Source organism: Ascidiella aspersa, chromosome 1, assembly GCF_963924565.1.
Source record: "Ascidiella aspersa chromosome 1, kaAscAspe10.2, whole genome shotgun sequence".
In the NCBI taxonomy this organism is placed as follows: domain Eukaryota; kingdom Metazoa; phylum Chordata; class Ascidiacea; order Phlebobranchia; family Ascidiidae; genus Ascidiella; species Ascidiella aspersa.
The window spans coordinates 6,708,645-6,732,159 of record NC_139447.1 but is presented as its reverse complement, the minus strand read 5'-3'; the positions used below and the strand labels follow the sequence as shown (position 1 = coordinate 6,732,159).

The following is a 23,515-nucleotide window of genomic DNA, read 5'->3' as shown; positions in this document are numbered from 1 at the left end:
CACAGAAATTTTAGTTTAGGAGCAGCAGCGGTAGTGGTCAGGAACCCGGCGAGTAGCCTTATATCAGTTGCTCTGAATAGCCTTATATAAGTCGCTTTCAACTTTACGGTGTATGCAGTATACATATATACGTTCTACTAGAAAAACGTAAGAAAAAACTTTTGGAGCCCAGTAACATTTGTATAATGTGCAGAATTTAAGGTTTTGCTTTGTTGACTGGTTAGAAAATTTGAGTGACTAAAACTATTACATTAAAGTACTATCTGTTAGTTTGATGTAGTTACAGAAGTAGGCTGTATTCTAAAAAGACTCTTTGAAAAAATTGAGCGACAGTTTCGGTCCCTCAAAACACTTCATAAATAACACAGCACAATTAAACGGTGCCGAAAAAACAACATGTGTGTCCAGGCACCTTAGCCGCTTTTGAGCCCGTTTGCTAGATCTGGGATGATCGTGCTGCTTCGTGAAAGAAAAGCTGAAATGTCACGTTCTCACGTTTGGCAAATCTGCTATGCGGATGGCGAAATAAGGGAAGGAAAGCAAAAAAAGATACAGGAAAAGTTTCACAGTCGAGACTGACACCACGCGGTTAGCCAAAGGCGTACACAGCAAAGCGAAAAATAAACAAGGGTCACGAGTGGCGGACAAACATGTAAAGCAACTGGTTTGAGGAGAGGCGTGATTCGCAATTGCCCAATGTAAGGCTTTGGTGCAAATCATCAACCTCTCTACCGAAACCAACAGTTGGCGCTCCAAGGCAGAAAATGCTGTAATACTTTCGTAAAGTGTCAAAAAAAAAAAAAAAAAAAAAGTCGAACAAGACGCGACCAGATTTCGCGCGCGTTCTACGGGGTAACAAAGGGAGTTGTCGTGCAACATTGGCGGAAAGTGTTGGCTCAAAGCTACAGCGTTTTGTTTGGGCGACGACTTGTATACGAGAGGTAGCGGTCAAAAAAAAATAACGGCAAAAAAACAACGATGCAGGTCGGAAAGGGCGACTAAACGTTCGCGCTCGTTTTTTCACCTGTACCAGTATACGAGCGCGTGCCCGGTTTAAGTGCACTAAAAAGAAAGGAAAATGATGCGTATAGAGGCGGCAGACAGAGCGACTCTTTGACATATTTAATTCGAGACCGTTGCACAGTTATTGCAAAAAAACCTAGTTAAAAAAGTCATACCGCGTTCTTTACAGCACGAGACAAGACAGCCTAAAAAGCAAGTCACATGTTGATTGGGATTTAAAAAAGAGATGAGATTATTGCTTCAAATTGTTTATTCTAATTTTCTTTAAATGCTCAAATAATCATTTTTAATGTGCTATTTGGCTCGGAAGTATGGCAACCCCAAAAAAAAATTTTTTTTTCAATTCAGTTAACTTTTTACGAAATCTGTGGATGTCCATTGTATAATGTGCAGTGACATCTTTAAAAGTGAGGACCAATCTTAAAAACTACTGGCCTAATGCAAAATTAGGATACATTTTATCCCTGTTCTAAGCAATCGTAATATAATTTAATATAAAGCTAGGTACAGGCAAATCATTTCGAAACTCCCGATTGTGCAATCATGCGGCAATGTTTTTACCCTTAGATCAGGGGTGTCCAACAAGCGGCACGCGACCTAATAAAAAATGGCACGCGAGCCCCCCTCCAAAACACTAAAATTGTTATTCAGCCAATTGTCAAAAAAGTCCAATTTGTTACTCAACCAATTGCCATTGTTTTGTCACCTATAAAACAATCGTAGCAATCACGACAACTAACAATTACTTTAGATATTGTAACATTATACTGTATATAGTGGAGGCTCGCATTTACATATTTATATAGCTTGGTGTGAAGAAGCAAAAGTCAGCCCCCGACGAACACCACAATATTGCGAATTCCTACTACACAGTTTTCCATGTGTAAATAAACGTTTTAATTTTTGGTGAAAAGCGCTTTTAAGATTAAAAAGAATTGGTTACGCAACTTTGGCAAGGGAAGAAGTTATAAGATAAAAATTGGCACGCCGGCATGTTTGAGTTGGACACCCCTGCCTTAGATGGTTGATCGCTGCATGAAGCTTTGGGAGATTGCATAAAACAATTTTTTTTCGTCATTAAAACCGAAGTATTGTCTCAATGCGAATACTAAACGCGCCTCAAGAAACATCATATAGTTCCGAACTAGTACGCGATGGTAATAGTTCTGTAAAACCAATCTGCTGATCAAAAAGCCACCCAAGGTACAATTTTCGCTACGGGCATAGTCAAGGTTCGAAAAACTAGAAAAAATGCGGCATTTTACACGCCAGGCTGCGGCGAAAAATCACAATAAATAGAAAGGGGATACATTTAACTTACTGCAAAGCTGGGCAGCGTGCCACCTCCGGACTGTACAAGCAAAACGTCTAGGTTTGGGGAAAAAACAAAAATGAAAAATTTCATACGGAATCATCTGAATTTGACGTATTTTAAGTTTTTCAAGACTGTAGTCTTAATTTCGGACCAAATCGTCCTAACTTCAAACATTGTCATCCAAAATTTCGGATTACGACATTCAAGTTTCAGTAGCTTCAAATTTCTCAGGAAACAATCCAGACTGTAAAATACGTCATCCAAGATTTAGATGCCGTAATTCAAATTTTTAACGACCAAATCTAGAATGCTGACAACGTAATTTTGCAAAGCATCCAGATTTCTAACAAACGCTTACAAATTTCGAACAACCTCATTCAAGTTTCAGACGACATCACATCACGCAAATTTTAAAAGGCTGTCGCTTTCAATTCGAATGGCATCACCCAAACTCTGAATGACGTCATGATGGCTCGGCGTGGTCGCGCTTCTTATAGAAGAGAACGTAAACGTTGGCCGCGTCCTTGGTACCCAGTTCGGCTTCGCTGACTTGCTCGTCGTTGTAGAGGTGCCACTTGCCAGAGTCGACGTGCTTGCAGTGGGCAGTGTAGTGGCCCGAATGGACGCCTGTGGGTCGCGCAATGGTTTGAGCGTTTAAAGATCATTAGCAGAAGAAAATGTAGCGGTCCAAAATAGTTAGATCGCCGGGAAAAACTGACTAAGAATGCCGTAGGGGAATATATAGTCATCACTCATCACTAAAGTGATTTTATCAATTCATTACGTGACTTGAGCCATCGACTATATGCCTTAAGTAATCGTTTGACCAAGTCGTTGAACAAGTTGTTTGATTAAGTTGTATTGTTGTTTCACCAAGTGACATAAGACGTTTGGTTTTACGATGTAAGTGACCAATATTATTTTTAGACGACTTGTTATTTTATTGTTTAATACCTTAGCTTGTCATAAAAATAATTATCTGATGTTTTAGGAATATTGGCAATGGTTTATATTTGTTATTTTAATATTGAAAAATAAAAAATCTACAAAGCAATAAATCGTATCTTACTTTAAATCTATAATATATATATTTTTTCAGTATAAACGAAACTTGCCAAACAGCTCACGTATTGTTCTAACTTAGTTCCAACTTTTCGCTATAATACGACTTATAGGAAAAAATGGCTAACAGAACATCCAACCCACCCCCGTAGTGCGATATGCATGCGGCCAGGTCGTACATCTGATCTCCCGACTGCTCAGTTCCACCCAACAAGCCGGGGTTAAAGGAAGTGACCGGGAAGACAACCTAAACAAAAATAGAAATGCTGAGTGTCGGTTGTGGCCTGCTGATAACAGCAGCGTTATCATCGTATTTCCGCTGTTGAAATGCACACGAAATTCCTATTTTGACATGGTAATGTTTTACCCAATATCAATCAACTATGTCAGAGCCGCAATGTGATTTGGATAGCACTTGCAACTTGAAACTTTCGTTGTTGGTTGTACTAGGGTGGTATATGGCATCGTCATGCAGTTCCGATACTTGAATAACATGAAAGATGACCCACATCATTGTAAATTACTTTGGGCCTAAAACTTTAAATTGTTAAAAGCAACTCAAACTCCTCTATAGTTTAATTAAGCAATAAAATATAACTTAAAGGCAAGTTAAACATTATAGTGCACGTTCTGATTTTAACTACTTTGTTTATTGAAACTTGAGGTAAATTGTGGTTTGCATACAAATGCTTTTTTTTTGTTAAACCTTTTTTTTTTTTAACTTATTTTTTTGTTAAACCTTATTTTTTTTTGTTTTTGTTAAACCTTATTTTGTTTTTGTTTCTGTTAAACCTTATTTTTTTTTGTTAAACCTTATTTTTTTTGTTTTTGTTTTATTAAACCTTAAATAGTGGTTTCGCATTGCACGACTTGTATAGAAAAGCGAATCAATAAAATACGGTATCAAGTGGTCAAAATAACAGCAGTCAGGACAGGTATAAAAAATGCAACTCAGCGTTAGATGTACAACACAAAACAGTCCTTACCTCGTCATCGACCTTCACCGCTGCCTTGCTGTGGTAGAGGAAACGCTTGATGTATAGGATGAGTGTGTCCGGCCACCGACATATGCGCAGCTGCTTTTCAGCTAGCTGACGCCCGCAGCACGACGTGCAGAACCACGGGTTGTTCTCGTCAAGCGGCTGCGAAATGCAATTAAACATGTTAGTTTTTCAATGTATATTTCAATGCTGAACGTATATCGCACGCGTTTTCTTGCAATGGTAAATGTTTCATTTTTCCATTTCAGGGTACCGTGTATTTCTTTAACACTGCGCCATGGAAAATTGAATGCGTATAATATGAAGATACCTCCTCGCCCTTACACGTAAATGACAACAATGACCTCAAATGGGAGCAAATAGTCATGACTGACTTTGACCAAGACAGGAAAGCTTAAAAATAATCGCCGTGTCATATTGTATAGTTTTACAAGCGCTTTTCACTATTCAAGGCTTCTAAACCTCGATTTGAAAACTTTGGGAGCAACATTTGGCTGAAGAGGAGTTACCTCAGTTATCTGTATATACAGTATGCAAGTGGTATGTTTGGCTGCAGGAAAATGTACTGCTTTTGACTAAAACGTTTTGCATATAAAATTGTTGGGAAAAAAGTAAAATTTGTGAAAATAAAAATCACTAATTGGTTTGTTCGTAACTCGATCGTTTTTCGTTAGTAACTAGTTGTGCAAATGGTGTTGTACAGAGCTTTCGTTTGTGTTTATGATTTTGATACTACTCTACCAACAACGCTGCAAAAACTATGTAGTAGTTGTAGTCCTAGAAAGAATATCAAAGCCCATACAGATGTAGATGTCATTTTGAACGTTTCGAATAACTCTTTATTCTTTTTAACATGAAAAAACGAATATGATGTTGAAAATGAATAAAGAACGTATAAAATGCTATCTATACTTCTGTATGGGCTTTGACATTTTACTCCGTCTTACCACAACCTCAAACCATTATGCTTCAAAGTGGTTACTCTACTAAAACCACATGGTCTTTTTAACCAACCACAGCAGTGGCAGCAAGGCTGTAAGCCACACATGGATTTATAATTTTTTAACAAGTTACGACACTTTGCTACCGTACAAAACATCGCACGATTTAGGCAAGCGTTAATAAAAACAAACTGCGCCAGTGACTGTGGTTTGGACACTCACCTCGTTCTTGGCGAAGGTTTCAAGGCACATGTCGAGGCTGACTGGTTTTCGTTGCTGCGTCGTTTTCTCGTCGTCAAACAAAGGCGCAGATTCGCTGCTCCCTTCAAGACCACTCAAATACCTGCGCATAACAAGAGAAAACCGAGTGTATGGAGAGGCTTCGGAGGGTAACATGACAGGTTCGATTCGACGCATTTCCATATAAGAGACGGGATTTTTTTACTTTTCCAAGTGGAGGGAGTATATCATTAGCGCGTTGAAACATACAAGCCTGGTAGAGCTAATTTATTTCGAGCACATGGCGCATGTCGCTTCGTGTATTTGCTGAGTAGCTTAGGGCTCTCAAAACGGTTTTACTTATGTTACCGAAAAGCGAGGTACGTTTATTAGGATAAATTAAACACGAATTGATCGTTTTTTTTTCTTATTCTTACACCAGAAATTTATTTACACAGAGTTAAATTGCACCATGTAGTAATGCGGTAGTTGATTGGTTAAGATGGGCGTAAAATAATGTAGATTGTTTAAATGCTTAGTGAAGGTTGAAGGGTACAATACAAAAAGTTTTTTGATGAAAAAAAAAACTGCTGGCGATTTGATTCTCTATGATACCTTTAAAATTGGATCAGAAACATACTTTAACACATGTCTAACTTTTAAGTATAATTGTTTTTTCACTTTGTAATAAGAAAACTGTTTTGAGGCAGAAAACACCTAACTTTGTAATAAAATAACAGTTTTTGGATACTAATCCAAAAATATCGGAATCACTCAAATATAAAAAGAATATCAAAGCCCATACAAAAGTAGGGATCATTTTGAACGTTTGGAATGCTACTTTTTCTGTAATGGCTTTAATATTCTTACTACGTCTTACTCCAACCTCCAACCATTATGCTCCAATGCTCAAATATAATATCGGGAATAGTTATTGAAATAAAATACATGACAATGGACATAACCAATCAGTAGACTATACCTGACGCAGATGTTGTCACCCGGTCGCAGGGTCACCGAGGGGTCATCGGGTATGACGCAACCGGGACAGGGGGTCATAGGGGGGCACCTGGAGCAGGCCCGTCCATCCAATGAGCTGAAGGTCAGGACGTAATCTTCGCGCTTCCGAAGCACCTTAGGTGTTACCTGAAAATAAGAATAAAATTATAGAGATTTTAATTCCAAATAAGGTGAAAAATAGAGATAGACACATAAATCGGTTTACCGATAGTATCGTATTTGCTCCTGCCGATATATCGGTATCGGTCAATTTTAGCCTAAATTTTTTCTGATATTTTGTTATGAAAATATGGTATAGCTTTTCCAGAAAAAATTCTAAACTTTTTTAATTTTTTCCAAAAAAAATTCGTTCAGCATCATACAATAATCGGTATCGGGTATAGGTTGGCAAGAACATAAAAAATCGGTTATCGGTATCGGTCTAAACTAGTGATATCGGAAGTAATATCGGTTCATCTCTAGTAAAAAATCAATCTTAGTACTACAATAACCTAATATGCAACAAAGATGAAGAGGTAAGTTCAATTTGTTTTAACCACGAATTGCAGGGTTTGCGCTTTAATTTACATAGCCGGTACAACTACATTAGTCCTATCAGTTAGAATTGAACTGGTATATAATCTGTTTATTTCATCTAGTGTTAAATAAGAGGAAAATGTCCGACGTTTACTATTTGCAACAAATAGAAAAAGTAAAGACGCCCCTGAAACCAAACGGTTGTCTTGTCGAGCGATCGAAAAACCAGCTTCGAATTACTAAAAATATCAAAACCTACCGTGGGAAATAAAACTGTCGCTATAAAATTTTTACAACTTGGTTGAATTTTAGCAGCGTCAAGTCAGTTCCTAGAGAAAACTTTTACAAAAGAAAATACATTAATGGTGCACACTTTTAGTTGGTAAAGTTTAAAATCTAAAGAAAGGCTTCATCCATAACAAGTGACCCAACAAAAAAGGCTCGCAGAGGTTCAATATGTGCGAAACAGTCAGTGTTCCAGCTGGTTCTTAAATCATTTTTAAAGCATCTTCATTTGTTAAGTCAGCCGAATCATAGAAAGCTTACTTGTGCCACGAGCGCCTTTAGTGTTGACAGATGCATCTTGGTCGACGTTCGAAGCAAAAAAGGGTGTGACAGAGGCGTGGCCTTGCCTTCGAGCAGATGAACGAAGCTGGCCGAGATTGCGACTTCCCTGAAACATGAAAACAAACTCGCAAGACAGATGTCTAAAAGGGTGGTCTCAGTTTGGATGGTGTTCTTAGCCATGTCACAAAACTACACAAGTTGAAAATAGATTTAACACAGACTATGTTGAAAATGAATTAAGACTTATTCGAAACGTTCTTAGTGCTACCTACTTCACCAGGCAGCCATTTGCCGCCCTGGTTAGTGATGTTTTGTTGTTGCGTAAGCGTTTACAATATCTCTAGTCAGACTATGTTAAAAATAAATAAAGAGTTATTCGAAACGTTCAAATATACGTCTTACTACAACCTACAACCACTATGCTCCAAATATTTATTACAGGATTGTCGCACCTTGATGAAAAAATCAAATAGATTCATTAACTACAGTTTTCGAATTTCGCAACAGTTACCTGGATTTCGACGAGCTAGCCATCCTTACGAAGTCCTGGTAAGGCGAACATAGACCGTGACAGATGGGGCAAGAGAAACTCTCGGATCCGTAATGCTCCACCGAGGACTGGAGAGAGTAAAACATACCGGAGTTATTTGGAGACGAGCGAGCAATGTTTTGTTCATTCCAATGCAACTTGCATGTGATTTTAAAAACGCGCTAAACGGTGCCGATAAGCTGATCACGTACCATGTGGTTCAGTGGGTCACGGGACAAGGCAAATATGGTTTTCAGTGAGGATTTGTGGAGGTTTATAAGGGCGAGTTTTTCTGAATCATATCATGCTAAAGTTTCGGCGCTTTTCTTTTTTTTTCAATTTAAACTTGGTACATGACAAATTGATGTAAAACCAATGGGTTTCTTTAGAACAAAAGAATAAAAATATGATCGATACGCTCACAGTGAACTGATTTTTAAACCAAATCACACTTCAAGTTTCAAAATGTATACATACTTTGCAGCCTAAGACTATATGAATTAGACTTTTAAGTTCTGTTTTTTTTTCTAACAGTATATTAAGACTCGACGAGTCCACAAGATCATTTGAATATAGCATTTAATAGGCACATCAAAAATCAACGTAACCACCATAAATCAACGAAATAAAGGTTTTGCAAACGTAAAAAACAACAAACAATCACCTCTAGACAAGCGTGACAAATCATGATGGAGCAAGACTCCTCAGAGTGACGTAGCAACTCGGAGTCAGCGAAGTCCTCCAGGCAGATGCAGCAGCAGTTCCATGTTCCCTCGGATGTTGACGACTTTTCTGGCTGTTCCTGGCCGTCGTTCGGCGTTCCTTGGATTTAAGGTCAATTGTAAGCGCTTAATTAACTGCCCCTATGTGTGTGTGTGTGTGTGTGTGTGTGTGTGTGTGTGTGTGTGTGTGTGTGTGTGTGTGTGTGTGTGTGTGTGTGTGTGTGTGTGTGTGTGTGTGTGTGTGTGTGTGTTGTGCGCGCCGCGATGATACCGACATATATTATTTCAATGCACAATATAAACAATTAATAGAACACAAATCGAAGACCGGCAGTTTTTTGGTGTTGAAAAAGAATTATATATTTAAAATGTTGACAAAATGCTAGCAATACTTTTGCACGGGCTTCGGCAGTCATTATAAGTCTAAAGGCCGCCTTATTTTGCGCTTTTAGGTTGCTTACTAAAACAATAGATGATTTTGAAAACAGATTTAACTTTTTTCAAGTAAGCTAAAAAACTCGTTAAATCCTATCGTAAGACAAGTTCTAAATTCTAATGATGTATGACCTTTTGAATAGGAGAGCGTTAATAAATATAACAGAAAAAAACATTAGTTTAATTTAAACTCTTATTTGGCCGATTTGTATATATTTGGTTTGTTGAGTTTGCACTGCTAAATGGGGGGGGGGGGAATCTGTTTATATTAATTGCTCCTAAATTCTAAATTACATTCTATTTAAGATAAAAATTTACCAATACTCATGCTAATACAGTATACTATACAACATCCAGTTAAATTTATTTAACAGATGGTTTCTATTGAATTTTAAGTCAAACGAAAATACACAAAATCGTCATTTTACGGCTTTAAATGATGACAAGAAAGGAAATATTAAAAAAAAAAACAATTTTCGCACTTTTTTCTTCTTTTGCAATTTAAAATCAACAGATTGCCTTGTTGTGACAATTAATCACAGCAGGAAAAAAAAAGCGTTCTTTCATTTTTTCCACCTGTTTCCGTCGGGTTTTCTCCGCACACCACTTCAACGGCCGAGATGCGACAAGAGGTGAAGTTTCGTAGAGGACTGACGTTGTCCTGCAAAACGAAAAAGGACCGTGAATGGCAAGGCTTCCAAACAAACTGCATTATTCAGCGACGTCGCGAAAACATCAAACAACGGCGCCAAACAAAACGATTACGTCACGGGCGGGTGCAGAAGGTTAAGGGGAGTGTGTTTTCTGCCGCACGATTTTGTCGCTTTCGCAGAGTGATGAAGTGGTGACCAGTTGCACATGCACACACACGCACGCACATGCACGTATATGCACGCAAATGTACACACGCAAATGCACAAGTCATAAATTACTGATATTGGTACATTCGTATCACGTGCACCTAAAAACTGTCATTCAAAAGGTTGTTGATCGCATTTAGATAAAACGGAGCAAAAAAAAATAAAAAAAAATGTTTGCTAAAAATAAAAAAAAAACAATTTTTGCTAAAAAAAGCTAAGGCGCGTCCATTGCACGCATCATATATGTATGTGCCAATGTAGTAAACAAGTCATTTTGAAACGACTCTCAGTCATGTCATTGGTAAAATAATCAGCCCAAGTCAAGTCTTTTTGAATAAACAACAATTCATGTCTCTGTCCAAGTCCTTATCTGCCCAAGGCGAGTCCCAGTCAGGTATTTCAATAAAAAACAAAACGTTCACATAGTAAAATTGGTAAACCTGTCAGATTCTAAGCAAAACTCCAATTGAAAACATAACAGCAACCCAACAAAAAGCGATTTACTTGCAAAAAATGTCATTTTACCAAAACGATATAAGTCAGGGTTCAAGTCATTTGAAAACAGTAACTTGAGTGTAGTAAAGTAACTTGACTTAAGTCATTACAGTACTGTTATGGATTTCAGAAGTCAAGAAACACGCGACAATAAACACTCCCGTTAATGTTCTGCACTGAAAATGTCGATATGTTAACCAGAAATCTACAGTTATTTCGATTTGCGGACAAAAGCAAATAAAACACGTTTCTACGTGCAGCAGTTTCATTTTGACCGCTTCACATATGTGCGGAAGCATACGTTGTATTAGTTTAACCATACCGCGCCATTAGTATAGGAAGTTCGATCGATCGTGGTTTGTTGGTATACCGATGCCCGGTACGGTTGACAAGAAGTCCGGCCAAAGAACAAGTTACCACAAAGGGTAAAACGTATATACAAACCTATGTTATCCCTAGCACAACAACTATTTCAGCATTACAAAATCGTGATTTTTACCTTATTTGGAAACATGTTAGTTTTTTTTACATATTTATCTTTGCTGAAAACAATTACTTTAAGCTGAAGCCAACTTTGGTATCGGCACCGATCCCGCCATAATGTGCTAGCGACCAATGCTTTTGCGATAACCGATTTTATACATAAGTGAGATACAGTATTACATCGAACATATAATGCCAATTGCAATCGGTTTATCTTCATTAACTTATTATAAAATGTCGTATTTTGCAAATTAACTTAAATCAATCTCAGTTGAATTAGTCTGCCATGAAAATGAAAGCAAATTACGTATTTTAACATTTCCAAATTTATTTGTGTTTAAGTAAACGCAATAAAATAAAGTAAAATATCAAATTAACTGACACCGATATATCGGCAGGAGTGAAATATGAATCGGCAATATCAGTCTATCTCTAGCAACATGTATTACATACTATTGAGATCAAAGTTGAGAAATCTCACCAAGACTTGGGTGATGCATCCTCCCCTGACCTCACACAAGAGGAAGTTGGTCGGGTCGAGGTCGGGTCGTTGGTCGGCCAACTTCAGTGCCAGTGCTTCCCTCAAATCCTGTACTTTGCCCTGCCGCAGAACGTAGAATGACACCTGGAAGGCGGCGCCCTCAAGCGGTACCATTCGGACTTCTGTTGGAAAAATACAAATATATGAGTGGCACAATGTTGTCTGTTTAAAGAAGGGGTTATTAAACTAGGATCCACTTGAAATGTTAGTGTATATTTAGGAAGTAAAAATTGTTTTTTTAAGAAAGCAGTTTGATTAAAAATAAAACGGTTTTGCACTGAATGTATTTACACCCCATTTTACTTTCACATTTTAGACCGAAATCAGCAGATTTATGAAGCCTGTTTGTACTGTAAGTCAGTGACGTCGACTTATGATGTCAGTTTTGATTTTTTTTGCCTACCGTGGTCCATGCGAGACAAAAAGAGTTTAGGAGTCCGCAGTAAAAAAAGTTTAAGAACCCCTGGTTTAAAGCAATAATATTTTTAGTCAAATAACAGTCAAGTTGCGCTTTACCGCCTAAATATATAATGTAAAGGACAATATGTAGGTGGGTCGCTACTCAGTCTGGTCGTGCATTATCTAAACAATTATAATATTAGTTAGGACATGGTACACGCGTTGCAAGTGCACGCATAGAAACGCAATATAAATATCTATATAACTATAAAACAGTTTGCATTATCGATGCAACCAGGCGGTATGTGGTATATATATACATATATATAATTAAATAACGATGTTGTCGTTCTTGTCTTATCATGAACGACCAGGCGACCTGCTTAGTGCTTGTGGATGGCATAAATTCGCTGTTGGCGCCAACTCCGGTTATTGATTTTGTCTCCACTTGCGTTTTCATTGTGGTCTTTAGCTTGTGGATTTAAGGTGTTGCCTTGAACCAGTTATACAACTATCACGTAGTGGTAGATCCAGTGTCACATTTTAGAAAAAACACTATACGTAACATGTTTAACTAATTGTTAGACAATAAATACTTATTCAATAAAGTTTGAGACTTTATGAATGTTCCACAAACTTTTGCTAAGTTGAGTAGTTGTATTCTGCCTTTGCGAAAACTAGTGACCACACCGTTTTATCGCCAAAAAAACATAAAAACTATAAAGAAGTTTAAAAAGGTGGCATGTTGGGGCTTGATCGGTACCGCGATTCGAAACGCAATTAAAAACGCTTAAAACATCAAGTAAAAGTCCTTGTCTTTCACAGAATGCCTAATTTGTAGCCCAACAATGATATTTGTGTGCAAATTTTCAGTAAGAAGGCTACCTTGAACTGCCTTTACTTGACCAAAATAAATTCACCGTTAAAAATCTTGCCTTGCTTGTTGTATGTTTAGTTTCGGATGTTTTCTAAATGAAATACTAATCAGCATCAAACAAGTGTACTATTTAAAAAGTTAAAAAAATAATTGGCTATGGCAATGGCTTATAAAACTGCGGACATAGACATTTGTTTACGAACGACAAACTGAAACACACTTTCGCCATACAAAAACTTATCATGGCGGGAAAATTGCTTTTCTATTTTTTTAAGAATCTCACCGAATAGGGAGTGAAGAGCGTGTGGGATCGGTACCGAGAGGTACATGAAGGGTTCGTAGGTCACCGATCGGTGGCCACACTTGCAGCACGACACCGTGCTTTCCAGCTGACCTTGGAAGTTGTCGACTATGACCTTAAAGAAAACACGCCGGAGTTGATTTTTCTTTGCTTCAAAAATTGCATCTAGAAGCTTACCGATAGAGAAAATATTGGAAACCTAAAGAATTTGAAATTTCTCTCGGCACACTTGGGCATTAAAAATGGCACCCTAGAGTGCCGCGGCCCACCGGTTGAGAACCACTGAGTTCGACTTCTGTCAGATTTACATGTAGTTCAGTGGGACCTATGTCGGACTTTAAACTGTAATAGAGCTTAGTGTGCGACTGGTACATATTGAAGACACTTAATCTTACAACTGTTATTGCCCCACAAAATAATCTGCAGGGATAAACACAATTGCTTTATGGAGTTGGTAGATCATTAGTTAGGGAGCAATCAATGTGCAGTTACACCCTATTTGTAACTGGTCCGTTCCAGGGAAAATCCTTATTTTGAAAGCAAGTAGTTTCATACATCCTTCCTTACTAAAGCTTTAATTAAATTAGATCTTTTTGGTCGGGTTATTAAAGAAATGCATTTTTTTCACGAGATTGGTATTTTTGTGATAAGTTAAGCGCCCAGAACGATACTATAACTTTAATGAGCTACATTTCTTAGTTCGTCCCTGGTCTAGAATCCTACCACATTTTCGTCCGGGGTTTATATTGCTAAAATTGTGGGTTAGGCTGCGAGTTAGCGTTTGGGTTTGGGTTGGTCAAGTATTGTTATTACATTTATTCTCACAAACTTATTTATTCCTTGCAATTTCACTTTTAGGCAACTCGTGTCGTTTCTGTAATAAGTGGTAGGATTTTAGACCAGCGCCCGTCTCACACTTAAATATATCTTAAGGTTAGTCACCGAATTATTTTTGCAGGTGTACTGCTCCCATTGGGCTTCGGCCGGGTTCTGTTGATCGACCTGCTTTTTTTTCTCGACGCTTTTCTTAACGGGAAGCAACTGGTCGGCATTTGATCTGAAAAGGAAACAATTATCACGGTGACCAGACAATTGCGCCAATGTTAGATTACTGCGCGTAATAACGTGGGTTTGGTCAAACTGTTGCAGGAATTCAAACATATTGCAGTTGGGACATTTTGTTAATGCAACCACACATGCTGCAACCTTTGCGACGATTAGACTAATGCACAAATATATGTTGCCTCGTGAATAGAGTTGGGTCAGAGAGCATATATTATAGACATTTTTTCAAACGCCCTGGATTTCTCGTAGGGCGTCAAAACGCCCTGGAATTCGGCCAAGTTATAAATAAATGTAATTTCTGTAGCACAGTCTTAGTTAACCAAAAGTGTTTAAAACTTTCCTGAATTACCACATAGAGAGAGGCCATACAATCCCCAAACTATGTTTTTTTTATGTTTATGCAATTTTTTCAAACAATTGTTACGATTTGCCTATTTCAATAGAAACTTTTTTAGCCCAAAGGTGCAAAAATATTTTTTTAAAGGAAAAATGGTTGGCTCTGTGATAACAGGCAACAGCTTATCTAAAAGCTCACATTTTTTTATTTAATTAATAAGCAATTTTGCACTGTCTACAAAATAACGCCCTGGAATTAAGTTTGGCACCTATGATTTTAGGTATACAGTATATTGTAAATTAGAGCCGATCCTTTACATTTTATTCTGATACCGATATTTTAGACCAGGGGTTCTTAACCTTTTTTGTTTTTTTACCCTTTCAACAGAGATGAATATAATATTTACCCCCAATATGTAAAATGGTTCTCATTTGTTAAAAAATGAAAGTAGCAAATTACATCAGTTATATTCAATGCGACGGCTGCCCTTGCTTTTTGGCAACGACAAATGAAGAAACTAAGTGATAAGGATGTTGCCAATAAACTAAAATAATATCAATTAGCGAAGCATCACCTTACCGACACTAGACGTTAAAAAATCAATAAGCTACTATAAGCTAGCATCGAATTCAGTTGAACTGAAATAGGAAATTGCATAATTTTTCTGTCCCGTCAACTGATGTGGATAATTTGATTGATAGGATATTTACCCCCTAAAACGAGGAAATTTACCCCCTTGGGTAAATTTACCCCAGGTTAAGAAAGGCTGTTTTAGACCAAAAGTATCGCGATCGGATCCAAACCAAATTACTTCATTACTATGATCAAACAAGCAAATCGTCTTCTATATGGCTTTCCTACTACGTCTATCTGAAACCTCTAACCATTATGCTTCAAAGATTCAATATTATATAATCAACAAGAAGCCAACCTGAGGTTGTTACTCGTGTGACGATCGCTCAGTTCTTGGTGGCTTGGAGATGCGTGAGCGGAGTGAGAGGCCGAATCGTCGTCTACCAGAATGTTGGTGAACTTGGTGACGAGAGAGCCTGGACAACAAGAAACCAACTTAAGCTTTTAAAATAATCACATCAATAGCTCTCCAATTACCAAACAAAACGAGAAAAATTCTAGTTAAAAAGACGCTTTTAGCATGGGCTGTCGTTCGGATGACGAGAGAACCAATTAAACACAGTTAAAGGATCTAAATTAGACAAGAGAGTCGGGTAATAACAACTTCAGTAGGCAAACGGCACTCTAAAATTAGACTTGCAGCAATCCGTAAATTGTCGTTTAGGCAGCTATCTTAAAAAAGATAAGTCAAGTCTCAAATCGAGAAACCCAGTTACCATTTAGTAAAACAAACGTGAATATTGATGTTAATTAAGGTATGTTACGTTAAAAATCGTCTTCGACAATCGTACGTGCAGAAAAACAACAAAAATTAAAATTAAAAGTTTCTGTTAGGTCCATTGCAAAATTGAAACCTGACAAAAACAACAATAGTACAGCGGCAAACTAAATGTGTAAAATATGAAGATATCTTCTCGCCCTTAAACGTAAATGACGACAATAACTTTAAATGGGAGCAAATATCCTTTAGTTTGGACTTTCCTCTCTTAGTCAAAGTCAGTCATTCATAAGTTCTAGTGAAAACACATTAATGACTAACTTTGATTAAGACAGGAAAGTCTAAAAAATATTTGCACTTAGTACAAAAAACAAATTCAGATCCACAAAACATGGAAAAAATAAATTACCTCGTTCCCCAGTGAAGGACTCCAGTCCGCTGTTGGGTTCGTGGCTCAGGTACAAAGCTGGGTTACGGTTGTTCGACGTCAGGCACGTGAGGCCCCCGGGGGTGTCCAGGGACGACGAGAGGGTTCCTTGGGGGCCGAGGGGCGACAGGGCGGCGCCAGGGAATCCCCGTGAGCGATTGTGTCGATGAAGCGAGAAGATTTTGCGACGTTTTGAGTTTTCAACCAAGTCGGGTTCGTCAAGGCAGGCGGACGTGGAGCCCCCGAAAAGGGAAAACCCCACGGGGGTGCTGGCGCGCTTCAGAAGAGGCGCCGGGGTGCAAAGGTACCCGTCGGAGTCGGACAGGTACCCGTCGCTGCCGCCGTTACCAACAAAGCGCGATGCTTTTAAGCATTCGGCGTCAAAACTTGACGCGCCAAGTCCGGGGAAAAAAGACTTGATTAAAGGCTTGAAGCGCAATTTTTCACCTTTAGGTTCATCGGCGGGAGTTGAAGTCCCGTTTTCCCGCGGCGGAGGATTTGATTTGCCAAGGTCGGTGTCGGCGGGCGCCGGGTCGTTCTGGTGCCGCCGCAAGTCGGCGATCAGGTTTGTTTGCTTGGAGCAGATCACCTCGCCCTTCTTCTGCTTGTCGAGCAGCTTCATGTCGCCCTCGCCGTCCTGGTCCATTTCGCTGAAAAAACACGATCGTCTTACTCTAACTAAACCAATGTTTCTTACTCAGGTAAATGGTTCAACCCAGGGTGAACAAAATTTTCGCAGGTGTGAACCAACCAAAAGCGGTGAATAAGGGTGAACCGTCAGAAATGTATGATATCTTGCGGCCAAGTGAACAGATGAGAATTTCCAAAAAACAAAATCAATTATAAGTTTTTTTGACAAGGGTGAATGAAATCTGGAGATATATGCTAGGGGTGAACTAAACTAAAAAAGTTTAAGAACAACTGCTCTAAGCCATTCGTTTTTGGTTGGCGTTGGTTGGCGTTGCTAGTACTGTTTAGAGCTATTATGTGAGGATAAATTGTTGTAGTCATTTTGAGCCGAATCACGGACAGTTTTGTCTGCAAGTGACAAAAATCCTGGCAATACAATACGTTTAGTTCTTTCTTAACATTTTTTATACACACCCCCAGTATTTTAACAAAGGTCCTTTCTATTTTTTTCTATTATTTTTATACACACCCCTTAGTACTTTAACAGAGGTCTTTTCGATTCTCCCTAATCTTTAGTTTGTTACACACTCCCAGTATTTATAACAGAAACCCTTTCTATTCTTTCTTATCATTTTACTACTTTTTACACAACCCCAGTATTCTAAACAGGAGTCAAATCATAATTGTTTTCGGGATTTAAGTATAATTTTCACCTGAGGTCTTGATCGCGCGGGTGTGCGGGCGAGGCGGCAGACGACTGTTGAAAGAGCTGTCCGTTGTTGAGCCTTGAACCGCTGATCTGCGGGAACTTGTTGCTGTGGTCGGTCGTGGTCTCTTCGTCGCACTCAACCTCGGCGTTGAGAACGTTCACGTTCGGCGTCTTCTTTTCTTTGCCTGAAAAAGGGCAAAAAAAACGATTGGACGCCAAACTGGCAAGATTTTTTTTCAAAATGTGCGCACATTTCAAAATGCTTTTAAAATGTGCTATTTTTTTTCAGAATATGCACACATTTCAAAATCCTTTTAAAAATGTGCGCAATTTTTTGTTCAAAATGTGACCACATTTTGAAATGGCTTTTAATTCCTCACATATTTTAAAGGCCTTTTAAAATGCGCGCACTTTTTTTGCGCATTTTTGCGCACATTGTAAAAAAATGTTCGCATCCCAATCTCTAAACTGGCGGAGGCTCGTATGCGGAATGCTACGTGACAAGGTATCTGTAACGGGGCCTGTTAAGAACACAACGAGCATGTATTGAAAAACGATTAGACTCTAAACTGGCGGAGACTGATATGCGATAAGATAAGACAAGGTGTCGGTAATTGGTCCTTTTTAAGGAAACACCGAGCATGTCTCTGGCAGCAGAAAAACGATGTAAAATGAAAGATGATTATTATATTATATCGAATTAATCAAACTAAAACTCCTGGAGTTTGTAAAAGCTTATAACGTTATTCTCTCCTTGTGTAAATGTTCTAAGGCAACCATAGAGACAGACTTTTATTTTTTACAGGGGTGCTCAAAAAAAAATAAATATATTTCAAAACATACCCTAAATATGACGTCACAAAACGCCCACTGAAAAGATAAGTTTGTATATGGAGTGGGGAAAGAGTTCAAATGTGTTTTAATAATTGTCTAACTGTCGGCATATATGTGGAAATATATACAAACGTATGCATCAACAGAAATATATAGTATTTTGCATCAAAATTTATCAATGTCTTAGTGGGGCTGAGCACCCAAGTTTCGACTAGATGCTCTTGGCACCCTAAGCACCACAAACTCGGGACCATGGTGGCAACCAATATAGCAAAGGTATATCGGCACAAATTGCAAAAAAAGGTCTTAGGTATTGTGTGGGAAAACAACTGTACATTAGCTTAAAGTAAACATGATAAGTTTGATAACCAGATAATTTTTTTAACTTGGGTAAATCTTCTTCAGGGGCCTTTTTGGTGGTTTATGTTTCCACAGCCTTACCCATTAAGAAAGTTTTTTAAGGGCAAAAAATTTTTATACAACTGTGGTGGCATATTATCCTTAATACTAGTTGCACCACCCAAGTGGCAACACAATTTTCTTTCACATTTTTCAATACCATCCATAAACAAAGTTCTGAAGGGCAAGAAAATTGCAAATCAGTCATAAGCAGTGAATGGCAAAAAAGTTTTTAAGAAAAAGGAAGCTCACTGTACCTATAAATGAGGTAATGTTGAGGAAGTTTGAACAGGAAGCAGCAGTTTCGTCAATCGACTTCTGGCTGGGCAGGCAGTTGTCTAAGTACTCAATGCTCTCCGTTCGCTTTCTCTTCGTGCTGAAATGTGCAGCATTTAAATTAGTATTAAATAAAAAGCAATGAAAAGGTACCACACATTTACTGCTAAAAATTGTCATACAGTTAAGGTCAGTAATTACAGATCATTAACTACTTTACTACATAGCTAGGGGGCAAATCAGTAGTATTGAAGAAGTTAATGCTAACTTTTAATGGATATTTGATATTTTACTGCTTTAAACGGCATCCAAATACCCTTTCTTATTTAGGCTTAGATAATCTTCCAAAAAAATTTAGATAATCTTCCAAAAAATAAAAATTTTGCTTTAGGAAACGCAGCAAATTTTAAACAAGTAATGAGATTAACAATGAAGTAAAAACAATATTTTATGGCATATGAATAACAAGCAAAACACAATAAATTTCCATTACACATTGGTCAAATATTTGCAATACTTTAGGCCCAAGTGGGGCAACAACTAACAAATACAAAATAACACCATCCACATGTTTGTTAATGTTGTAACTGAAAGCTTTCAAAGGAGAAATACATATGGCCAAAGCCATCACCTAAAAGGAAGTAAAATAATAAGATGCACCATTCAAAATGGAATAAACATTTGAACTTTTGCACACTAAAGCCAAGAGCATAAAAACCTGAGCTTTCCTAACAGAAACAACCTAAGGCCTTTATTTGCCATTAATAATTAATCTTATAGCCACATTTCTAAAATATTACATAATACAGAAATTACAGCATAATTGTTGTCAAGAGTGGCATATAAAAATCTGATTTATAAATGAAGGCAAATTCTATTGGGTGTTTCAAATGTAACTTCAATTTTTTTAGATACAACTAAGCTGTGGTAATTTCAAGACAAGCTCATCACAATAACTCATGAATTAAATCCTTGTGTAAATAATGCAGCTTAGCGGGCGAGCTGACATAATCAGGCAGTCACAAACAGATCTAAACTTCTAAATTCCTTATGCTTAACTAATTGAATAAACGGCTGAAATAACCAAAAATGGGTTGTAAAAAAAAGTGTTGTGTATTTAAAATGTTTTTTTTTTAATTTTTTTTTTGAGGAGGAGCCAACCTATTCCATATAAAAACAACAATTTGATTAACTGAAAAACATTGCTCAAAACTTTTTTTTAATTCTGCCAACATAGCTTAAGAAAGAAGACCGTTAAACTTGGAAATATTTTTAAAGGATTTCTTACTGGTCTCCTGGCAATGTAAGGTCGTTGCATATCTTGGCATTAAGGCGTGGAGCCACAACGACTGTAGAGTGCTTAGCGTTCATCAGTTCTGCATGAATCGAGCCCAGAAACAATGCGAGGAATTCTTGCCCGTCATGCTGTAAAATCGATTGTTTAGTGGCTTTCTTAGACGTCATGTGAATTTTAATTATAAAGGGGGTCCTTTATAAAGGGGGTCCTTCTGACAAATATGTATTCAGTGCCGACGAAGAATAACCCCCTTTATAACTGATACAATGCCATATAAAAATTGGCATATGAGTTTTAATAACATATTTAAAATTATATATATATACTTTTAGCACTCCTTTACTGCTCAGTGCTTGCTGGATAATAAAACTGTCTGAAACCAATAAATCTTAACATATACAAATTGGTAATCAGAAAAACGACAGAATAGTAATTTGGTGATTTATGGTAAAAGTGTTACTGATCAGGAATTAAGGTCGACATTTATCTCGCAAGGGTCAAATAAAAAATTTCCATATCACATATTCAGTGCAACATTATGGCAAAAGTTTTATATAATCCACCCCTACTGTTCTGTATATCTGGGTTGCAAAACATGCATTTTTGGTCTCAGAGATAAATTACCAAAATCAGACAGGCGCATTCGACAAAATGTGTAATGCGTGATGCAGCTCTTAAAGGTCAATTGATGATTGACCTGACAGCAGTATGTGTAGAAATTAGCACACTATTGATGCCGTCTTGAAAATAGTGTGTTGTTATAAAATAGAAAAAAAACTATTTTCAAGACAGCATCAATAGTGTGCTAATTATATTATGTATATATAACAAATGAGACAAGAATTTAATATCTAGATTTTGTATGTCTATTTTACAATTTTCAAAACTAGATGATACAAAATTGGTAAAAATTGAAACACATACAAAAGCACTAAATAAAAAAGTTTAATTTTAGAGGTACCTGCGAGTTTCCCAAGAACTGTGGATGTTGTTCACTGAAACTATCTTTGAAAGATTTCGGGACAATGATAGACCATTTTCCACACCAGTATTTCTCAATCAATGTGTTAAGTTCCAATAAAAGGCCACTGTTAGGTCTATTAATAGAACAATCATATTAAACAACTTACATATGTATTATATTTTAATGGTTTCAATATATGCAGCAAATAATGATGTCACTTGCTATCTTCTGAGCTTGTAGCTTAATTGGTAAAGCCACAATCCTTGTATGGCTGAGGTCATGAATTTGAACCTCACTACAAACTAGTGGTTTTACTAGCCTTGCTTGCTTGTATTAATTAATATACTATTCAGTTAGTTTATTGAAAGGCTCCCACTGTACCAAGATACATTCATGGGTCACTATAGTTGATCAAAAAACAAGTTTTGAAGGGCAGATTACAGTTAATGTACACTTATGTATCTTTCATTGGTTGTAATATATACATTACCCTTAGGCATTTAAATTATGCATTTTACCATACAAAAAGTCGTAAGTTTACACAATTATAGTAAACAGACATATTTCTAATAAATATTCTTCTAAAATTAATAGCCATATTGTATAAAAACTTAATCAAAAATGTTTTAGCCAGACTACCTTGGATATTTTTGGGATAAAAAGTATTCCAGCAGTGCAGGATTGTGAAGTAAACACTGCAATCCACTGTTCATGTAGCAGGTGTTTCCCAAATTGTACAGCCCACACTTGCCTGGTGTAGCCACAGTTGCAACAGAATCTAAAGTAACAAAGGATAATATTGCAAACATGCTTATTAAAAAAATTACATGTAATGAACCACAAATTGCGTTAACATTTTACTACAAGGTTTACTGTTTAAAGATACTGCATTGATAAATCACTTTAAACGCTACAAACGAGAAGCAAGTAGCGAAATTTAAACCTTTTTCACTAAAAACTTCATGTTTCTTATACGAGCAAATTGAAATCATTACATGTCAAAATTTAGCAAGTTTGTGCAAAGCAGCATTTTAATAATACAACCTTGTGGAACAAATTGCTTTGTTTCCAGCTGGGGCCCAAATTGATTAGGTTGGCTATCTTCCGCAGATGTCAATAACACTGGAGAGCTGTCGAGATCTGACGTCGCTGTGGAACATTCCATTGCTGTGTCGTCCATGGCTCAGTGCAAATTATTCCCTATATTGCACCCTTAAATCACTACAAACAAGATTAGACATTGCAGATGAACAAGCTTAGTGTGGGCTGTCAAGTTTATATGCTACCTTCTGTCTTGAAAACTTGACCAATGTTGTAATAAGACTTATTTAAACAAATTTTAGTTCACAAATAATTTGACAGGAAGGTTGTAACACTAAAACAAACCTATCCATATGTTTGACAAATATCAAATTTAAATAAAAGTACCAAATATTAAAAAAGCAAATAATTTCATGTACATTTAGGTTTGACAGTTAACTGTCATACACCAAGAAGATTTAATAAATCAACATCACTCTAAGCAATAAATAATTAGATGTGTCTTCAGTAAAATTGATGTTAATGAGGATAAAAATAAGGACTTAAAAATGCCTCTTTGAAGTGGGCCGAATTACCTATTTCTGGACTTTCCAAATTGTTATAAAGCTTTATTGCCAACCACAAGTGATGCATTTTTTAGAAATATGTTATTCAAAAATTCTTAATTTTGGTAATGCCAGTGGAACACAATTTTTTTGGGGGGCTGTTTTTATACGATCGCTAAACAAAGCAAAGAAATTCAAGCGTTAACAAGTTCTATCACAAACAACATAGATCAAAGTACAGTTAGACAACATTCAATTAATAACTTGTAAACAACACATGAAAACATTGTCTTTCTGTAGAATTACAAGCATTGTTTTTCTTATCTCACATAGT

The 23,515-nt window shown here is 37.2% G+C and overlaps 1 protein-coding gene across 1 annotated transcript; it reads right to left on the bottom strand.

Moving 5' to 3' along the window:
* Nucleotides 1-1,872: 1,872 nt before the first annotated feature.
* LOC146166817 (uncharacterized) lies at nt 1,873-22,793 on the bottom strand. Its single transcript, XM_083385048.1, has 20 exons — nt 22,640-22,793; nt 22,235-22,373; nt 21,593-21,728; nt 20,623-20,759; nt 19,316-19,434; nt 17,830-18,010; nt 16,469-17,136; nt 15,640-15,757; nt 14,249-14,363; nt 13,289-13,421; nt 11,670-11,851; nt 9,927-10,011; nt 8,858-9,015; nt 8,176-8,282; nt 7,644-7,770; nt 6,544-6,707; nt 5,565-5,685; nt 4,387-4,542; nt 3,545-3,647; nt 1,873-2,965 (listed from the first exon to the last, which is right to left on the bottom strand). Exons 1-20 carry the CDS (start codon nt 22,773-22,775, stop codon nt 2,802-2,804), a joined length of 3,249 nt encoding a protein of 1,082 aa, XP_083241174.1. The 5' UTR covers nt 22,776-22,793; the 3' UTR covers nt 1,873-2,801.
* Between the last annotated feature and the right edge of the window lie 722 nt (nt 22,794-23,515).